We start from the raw sequence: 8668 nt of genomic DNA on the forward strand, positions 1-8668 counted from the left end.
AGATAATACCAAAAGGAAAATTCTATAGTCTCTTTAAGGTATCATTCCCGCAATATATATTTCTCAATAATAATAATGGTTTATACTTTGAAGTTTTGTAGTTCTTCCAATCAAAGAGTCAATAACACTTATTCCACCATCTAACGGTGAATTTAAGTTAAGATATGATATCTAAAAGGGGCATTAGAATCTTTCCAAACAAAACTACCTATAAATTTACCGTGCATTATGGTGATTAAACTGCTATTGCTAAATCTTAAAAATCTGTCCGGCAATTTGAGTAATAATATGGGCAAATCTTTTATGCTGACAATGGATGCACTAACGAATCTAGATGCATGCCACGTATATAAAATTTGATATTTAAATTCAAATTCAGGTAATATGACACTTATCTAATCACGTCAATGTATACATTGACAGTGCACGAAAAATTAATCCTAATACTATTCCTTCTTTATTGAAAAAGAAAAAAGTTTGTCTATCCAAATAGCAATTCATCGAGGAATTCTAGATGAACCCAAAATTCACTGAAGTGACCTTCTACTTCTGCTTGACAGTATAAAGGAAACATACTAAGTCAATGAATCCCAAGAAGGTGATTCAGTGACAATCTAGTATCTATCTGAATATTTATTGTTTAGGGAGAGGAGTCCCAGCAATAAAGTGTGAAACAAGTGACAGTGCTCGATCAGGTTTGTAACTTGGCACTTCATGACCAGCATCTCTAACTGTTACAAAAGTCAAATTATCTTTATACTCTTGAACATATCCACCAACCTGATTATCGAAATCAGAAGCATAAATCATTAAAGTCAGAGTATTGCTATTACAATTTAAGAATTAAGATTCTTACTACTTGGATCTCAGCAAATCAAAACCAATTTACTTGAGTATTTGTAGAATGTTAAAATACTAACCTCCCCATCTCGATACCAAGCGTGCCAGGGATTTAAAGTTGTAACATTCATCACCTCTATGGAATATTGTGTACTGGTAACTGGCATCCTTCCATCGACATCACCACTGTGGATAAAACGCAAGACCAATTTTATGAAACTGTTCCATGTAATGGAGAAAAAGGAGCAAGAAGAAGAAGCTAAACCTTTTTAACTCAAAACGAAGACGAAAAAGGACCAATAGTTTACGGAGGGCAGTGGCAAAGTCAGGATTTGAGAACGATTACTTCATAAAGTGATATCTATGTTCAATTTGAAATATGTCTGACACCTTTTTTTTTTTTTTTAAAGATAATCATTATTAAAGGTAAGGGTGCAATGTAAATTTAAGGGGGTTATAATGTCAATATGGCGCAAAAAAAATTTAGAGTGGTAAAGTGGATAGAAGAAGAGTTCTACAAAAATTTTCCTCGGGGATGGACCGGGAAAGAACAAATATAGAGCAAAAAAGAAAACCTAAAGAAATTTCAAGGTTAAATACAAATTTAGTAAACTTGAGGGGCTCAAGTCTGTGTGGCTCCATTAGGAGAATTATAAGTCTCTCTCTCAGTTTTTCCTGCCTTAATGTAACTAAGAGGCATAGAATTCGAAATCTCTTACTTACAGAGTTACAGTCCCTACCTGTATGTTATCCATCCCATCTCTCCCTCGCTCAATTACAGTCATACTACACTCTAAGTAAAGGGTCAAATTTTTGTTAATTGTTAGCCTGTGGATTACAGAAGTTTTTATCAAAAAGCTCCGACTCATGTGTCCAATTTAGTATTTATCCGTGCATGATTTTGACTGTTGATATATGATTTGGTCAGGTCAAACTTTTCATGGTTTTTTATTATAATTAAAAAAACACACAAACTTTTTATCTGCCCCCTCTTCATTTTTCATATTGTTTTCATTCTATTCGTTTCCTAATTTACAAAATGCTCTTTTCAGAATGGGCAGATTATAGTGATAGAATGATGACCAAATTACCTAAATATCCACACACGAACTCCATTCTCCATCAACTCTTGAATGAATGGAAGAACCGTAGATGGACTATCTTCCCAGTGTTTAAGAACTTCACTGCAAAATTTTTTCTTTTATCAGTTCAGTTATACAAAATATAGGAATACCGCAAATTTTTTTGTAATAAGAAACCTAAGTCAAAAAAATTCTAAAAAGAGAGGGGAGAGCGAAAACCTGCATGGTTGCCAATCATAATATAATTTGGTGACATTAGCATGGATTGCTTCTTGAACTTCAGGAAGGTTCAAGTACGAATAAACATAATACACAGTGCATGGATCGAACTCCATTATCTACATGCCATGATACCAAAATTAGGAGATATTGGAATATTTTAGGAAACGATTTTTTGTGTTCTCACTTTCTCCGTAAATTAAGAGCAATATTTCGAAAAGCCACTAAAAGTTTTCCTTTTGCTTTTTCTGGTTTCTGGGAAAGGGAATTCATGACTACTTAATAATTAATTACACGTCCTACTAGGCTAAGAACCATCCACCGACAAAAATGGTGAGAAATCAAGATCAAATATCCTCAAGTTTTAAAAGCATGAAAACTTTTAAGAACTGAATTGTGCTGGAGAGGACAGTTTCTGGGCAAATGATATATATTGCCACAACAGAAGCTTTTTGTCATGAGAAAATGATAAAACTATCCATCTCGAGTCAATTTGCGATAATGTATTTTTTGGCCTGAGGAGGGCATTTTTTATAGTTTACCAAAAAATTGCTATGGTAATTAGATTTGAGTTTTGGATAACAATAAACCCAACGTTTGGTACAATGAAAGCAATAGAGTAAATTCCCTAGAGAGTTGCATTTCATATTAGGATTAATCTTTGATACACCAATAGTGTATATAGTACTATCAGCGTTGTTGGATAAATGATAACTAAATTAAATTTGAACTTAAAATTTAAATTTTGAATATGTATCATACATTCAATAATAGTGATGTATATATTTTTAATACATATAAGATTTACACTTTATATTATAGTTGAATAACCTAGAAAAATGTCAAAAGAAGTATCGAATCTGCAAATACCAAATGCAAAGGAAAACTTACCGAAAACCTCTTAGGGATGCTGGTCAAGTTGCCATCCAAGCACAGAGGATAATAGATACTGTAGATATTAATATCTCCTGCAATATTTTTAAGCTTTTTTACGATATCATTGCACTCGTCAGATGTCTCGGCATTCGATGAGAAATTACAATTGTGTAGTTTTCTTGAAGATTCAGAGGAAATCAAAGCGTGGCTTGCAAAGTAATCAATCAGGCCTAAAGTATCTGTCTCGTCGTTGATGAGTGCATTTCCAACCTGCAATTTGGCACAAAAGAGTAACTTTATTACAGTTCCGTGGGCAACGTTAACATAGTTTTACATTTTGTAGCTCTTTCAATGTCAATATCGGCGATATGAAATATATAGTAAAATTAAAAAAAAGGGTAAATTACATATAATCCCACTATGATTTTATTTATTGCCACATGATCCCCTTAACGTTTCAAAATGTTCACTTCACCAAGATATGGTTTTATGTATAGCAGAAATGTGATGAAAAATAACTTATGTAACGTCATTAATTGAAATATTAATAGTGCCCTTACTTAAATGCTAAGTAAATCGACCATTTAACCAGCTTGTATAAATATATATATATACATACATACATATATATATGTATAGGGAGATTATATGAATAAATGCAAAAATTAGGGGCGGGATAAAGTAGATTTACACGAATCATAAGGCGATTATGTGAATATTAAAATTATATCATACACGCTTTTAGAGCACGTTTGGTATAAACGTTATAACTGATTATGCATTCCGTTAATTTTTTACTTTACATAAAACTAAAGGGGGGTAATGTGGCTATTTTAAAACCTTTGGGTGGGTTGCCTAGCATTATGTAAAATCATAGGGGTAATAAGTAATTTACCCCAAAAAAAGCGCATTAGTCAATGATAAACAACTATTCTAGTAGAGAGATATATATACCAGAATTCCTTTCAGGTTAATGATTGTCCTGTTGGCCTTCTTGTTGTGGTAAACAATATTATGTGCTAACTGAGGTACATAATGACCAGCATAGCTCTCTCCAGCAATGTAAAAATCTCTATTTTTGTACTCGGGAAACCTCTCAAGCCAATTTAATATGAAAATGTAATTGTCCGCAGCAGTTTTTCTATCCCCAACCTTCATAAAATCTGACGTTGTGTTGGAGTATGAAAATCCAACCCCTGCTGGAGATTCCAGGAACAGAACATTCGCAACTGTTGGGAGAACAAATTAATTGGAAATTTATCAAGTACCTGAATATCGATATCATTGATTTAAAAGGCAAATGAAGACATTTATTTGCTAGTACCATGATTCCAGGCATATTGATTCTTGTACAGTGTTTTGCCATCGCTCCCAACCCTGAATGGTCCAAGTTCTTGCATTGCTCCAATGCCAAGTGAAGAACAACCAGGACCTGTTTTGAAAGTGACAAATTGGGAAAATGCCAAATTGAATTGAACATGCCACATATAAAATGCCATGCTGAATTGAATATTCTACACATCCTGCTAACAAGAAGAAGTCAAGTGAGCTGTTTAACTATTTATTGAATCACATACTCAAGTTTTAGAGGGACAAGAATGAGCATGTATATTAATTTAATGTGTTTATAATATTTATTAGAAAACACAATAATTTAATTTTTCCCCCTTTTGGGTCAATATGTTGTTATTTCTCTTGAATTTGATTGAATTGGAATCCTGAGCAAGATATGAACTTCTAAAGTGAGTTTAAGATTTGACGCACTCAGCCCACTTTGTTATCTAAAGTGTACATACATACATATCGTCTCCCCGATTTATCCCTTTTTAAAAAAAAAAAAAAAAGTTTGACACCTTAGACCCTACTTATGGGTGATCTTTGAACGCTGGCAAATTCAGAAGGTTTTCACGTAGATAATCAAGTGTTAGTGAGATAACACAAACTAATTTAAGGAGTTCTTGGGTACTTTGCTCGTTTGGTTTACTACTTGTGATTGTGATTACTTATATAAGAAAAAAGCAAAAAAGAAGAAAGAAAAGGCTCTTGAGAATGATGTAATTTCTATGGGGTCTTATTAAAGAATGACGAGATCTATGCCTCATAACAGGAAATGAACTAGTCATAATTTGGTTGTAGAATCTAGATACTTTTTTTTTTTTTTGGTCAAAGTAGAATCTAGATACTTTGTTAACATCTATTCATAACTGATTGATTACCCTGAAATAGATAATTAGATTAATCAAGAAACTGATTTGATACTTAAATGGAGTTGGTAGAGGTCGTACTAAAGCACATGAAATAGTATCTTAATATTTTTCATACGCATTTTATATGTCAATTGGCATATGAATCACGAACTCCAGTAGAAAGACTTAGACAGTGTCTATAACAAAGAAAAAGCAAATAACAAAATCAAACGTGAATTTACATATGGGCATCGTTTGAGGGAACGAGAGGGAAAGTAGAGGGGAATATGAAGGATTTGCTTTGGTTGATTTTTTGAGGGGAAAAAGGAATGAATTAGGAGGGAAAAGTAGCTGTTGGACTTACCTTTTTTTTTAATTTGGTTTTTAAATAGATGGATAAAACACTATTTTAAATGAACCAATGGGCACTCATTAGATGGGGCTCGGGGGAGATTGAATTAAAGAGTTTCAAGTCTTAGATTTTTAACCACTAGATTAAAGCAACCTCAGTAAGTTGAGTTCAGTTTAATATTTTAGAAAAATAAAGTAAAATCATATTCGTTTAATATACATGGTGGAATTTCAATATGTTAGTGAGTGTTAATTGGGCACCTAATAGAAAATTTCTTATTAATTTAAATGCAAGGGAAGACTAATTGTTATTATGTAAATCTGTATGATTTAGTTTGATGTGATTTATGTGATGTAATATACAATAATAGACACTACTTTGAAAACCCCAACAAAATTAAATTACTTTTACTCACCTGATTTGCATATGATGGGGCACCAGTTAGAAAAAGACCAAAGAGCTAAAGTAATTTTATTTGCCTATTTTACATATAACATTTTTCTTTGCTTATTTATCCTTCCTTTCTTTGGACATCATGTTACTGTTTTTTTTTTTTTTTTTTTTTTTTTGCCCATATCTAATCCAATCAAAACACATGCACCAAAGCCACTTTTCGTATACCCTCTCCTTATCTTTCTTTTCTACATAGTATCCTTTCTTTCGTTTTGTTTCCGTCCCCTAGAAACAGGGTATCATATTTACTCGCATTAATAGTTTCCAGCTGAGCAGACAGGAGAAGAGGCTAATAAGATCGAAGTCTTCTATAGTGTGTACCTCCTGCAAGCCAAAGGAGAAGGGGCAAATCCTTAGCCACCATTGTATCCTGGGCTTCAGTGAAGTAATAATAAAGGGCACGACCAACAGTGGCATTGATGGTGATATATCCACCATATTGTTTGAAACTAACCGGGGGTTGTCCGGGCAATTTGTGAATGATATCTTTCTCCTTCAGCCCTTCTTGGATTGGCTCAGGTCGCTTCTTAAATGCTGTGAAGTGGGATATATCAATGTTGGAAACAGGCTTCGATTTAGCTTTGAAAAATTGATAGTCAGCTTCACTGCAGCTCTTTCCAGGAGTCTTGAGAACCAAAGACGAAAGCAAGAGAGCTGAAAGAAGAAGAATTTGGGTTTTCTTGATTTCCATCTCTAAGGCACTCCTGCTTTCTGAACTTGAAAATATTTGATCTGAAAATTTTGCATGTATAGCAAAATTAAGAGGGTGCATAAGAATTGTCGATCATGTAGGAAGTTATGTATGAAAATGGATGGTAAATTGTGTATGCCGACAACAAGCTAATCATCATTGAAAGGCGCTCCATTCCCAAAGTTTTTGTTTCTCACACACACACACACACACATATATATATATATATATCCAACGTCCACCATACATAACCAAATCAATATGCATTCACGACTACTTCCACCAGAAGAAGAAAAAGAAAAAAAGCACACGGAAACTTACATCATCCACTCAATGGCTGCACTAGAGCGACTGAAATGACAATAACTAATAGTTGATTCACCACAAAAAAATCCCAGGCCCTATGTATATTATAGATGTTTGGTTTCTATTCAATGCTATATAAGTAACTTTGTCAATTAAGGCAAGAGGTGATTTTAATAGAATGTCATTAGCAAGATTTTTTTGGTTTTATTTGAAAGACTTTTCTTGGTAATCATAAAATAGTTACTTACTTACATTTGGCCCTGTTGGACACAAGTGTTAGAATATTGAAATTCTAGAAACTATACAATGAAAAAAAAATCAAAACAATTGAACAAACCGGCAGGCCGAGGGGCCTGCAGAAGGGCCAAGCATTTCTGGTTCAATGCAAAATATTTTATGCTCTATCTTTTGGACTATTATGTATGCTCTATCTTTGTTGATTATTTAGACTAGAATGAAATCCTCCCATCTATTGCATTTCTGGTTCAATGCAAAATATTTTATGCTCTATCTTTTGGACTATTATGTATGCTCTATCTTTGTTGATTATTTAGACTAGAATGAAATCCTCCCATCTATTGTAGTCATTGCATGTTTTGATGTATTTGCTGCCATTAAAGCAATTTTATTTGAATACTTTTTTACTTTGGTATTCACTAAAATAAATAAAAGTTCATATTATAATTATATAGTATATGGAGTTAATCTTATATACACTGATAATGTTACACATTATTATTGTTAGATGCATGACACTTATCAAAAATTTAGATTTCAAAATTAAATTCAGATTAGTTGTTTTGCATCTAGTGGTGATGGTGTATATATATCAATGTATACAAGATTAATCCTAGTATATGTCTATACAAATAATTCAAAAATTTGTTTATATATACCTTTTTTAATATTTTAAAAAATGTGTGTATAAATTTTGCAATCAGAAATATAAACACTTTATTAACTTTCTTGACAACATGACATTGAAAAATTAAACGCAGAATCATTTTCTGTCTCCTTGAGAGCAAACTCTTTCTAGTCTAGAGAGGGAAATTCCCCCTTCAATGTCTTTTTCCAAAATATTGCAAACTTTCAAACCTTTCCAATTAATATAGTTTTGGTACAGGACAGAGAAAATAAAAAAAAAAAGCAGACAAGACTTTCCTTGAGAGATGGCTTTTAGATTTAAATTAATGGCCATAGGAAGCCATCTTCTCTCAGATTTGGGGGTTTAAGATGTGATTCTTCAATGCATGAGAGAGTTGTTCTTCTAGCTCAGCATTAATCGTTCATTTTCTGCTTTCTCTTAGTCTGTTCTTGGGTTTTCTTCTCCAATAATTCGACTCCTTTGGCCTTCGTTATCGCTGGCCAGGAGTACTAATTAGGAACATAGTTGAATATTGATTTGATTTGTTACTTTTGCTATTCTTGGGGTGCAGGTTCTTTCAATAGTTGTGGTTTTTGGTTTTAATAGATTGTCACCAGCAAGATTTTTTGGTTTTATTTGAAAGACTTTTCTTTGTAATCATAAAATATTTACTTACTTACATTTGGCCCTGTTGGACACAAGTGTTAGCATATTGAAATTCTAAAAATTATACAAGGAAAAGAATCAAATCAATTGAACAAACTGGCAGGCCGAGGGGCCTGCAGAAGGGCCAAGCAT

At 33.0% G+C, this 8668-nt stretch overlaps 1 protein-coding gene across 1 annotated transcript; it reads right to left on the bottom strand.

Moving 5' to 3' along the window:
- Positions 1 to 633: 633 nt before the first annotated feature.
- Positions 634 to 6510, bottom strand: LOC113759599 (serine carboxypeptidase-like 40). The gene is made up of 8 exons (XM_027302177.1): positions 6330 to 6510; positions 4342 to 4449; positions 3972 to 4246; positions 3033 to 3287; positions 2142 to 2260; positions 1932 to 2024; positions 921 to 1026; positions 634 to 780 (listed from the first exon to the last, which is right to left on the bottom strand). Exons 1-8 carry the CDS (start codon positions 6370 to 6372, stop codon positions 634 to 636), a joined length of 1146 nt encoding a protein of 381 aa, XP_027157978.1. The 5' UTR covers positions 6373 to 6510.
- Positions 6511 to 8668: the final 2158 nt, after the last annotated feature.

The sequence above is a fragment of the Coffea eugenioides genome, chromosome 2 (genome assembly GCF_003713205.1).
Source record: "Coffea eugenioides isolate CCC68of chromosome 2, Ceug_1.0, whole genome shotgun sequence".
Classification (NCBI taxonomy): Eukaryota; Viridiplantae; Streptophyta; class Magnoliopsida; order Gentianales; family Rubiaceae; genus Coffea; species Coffea eugenioides.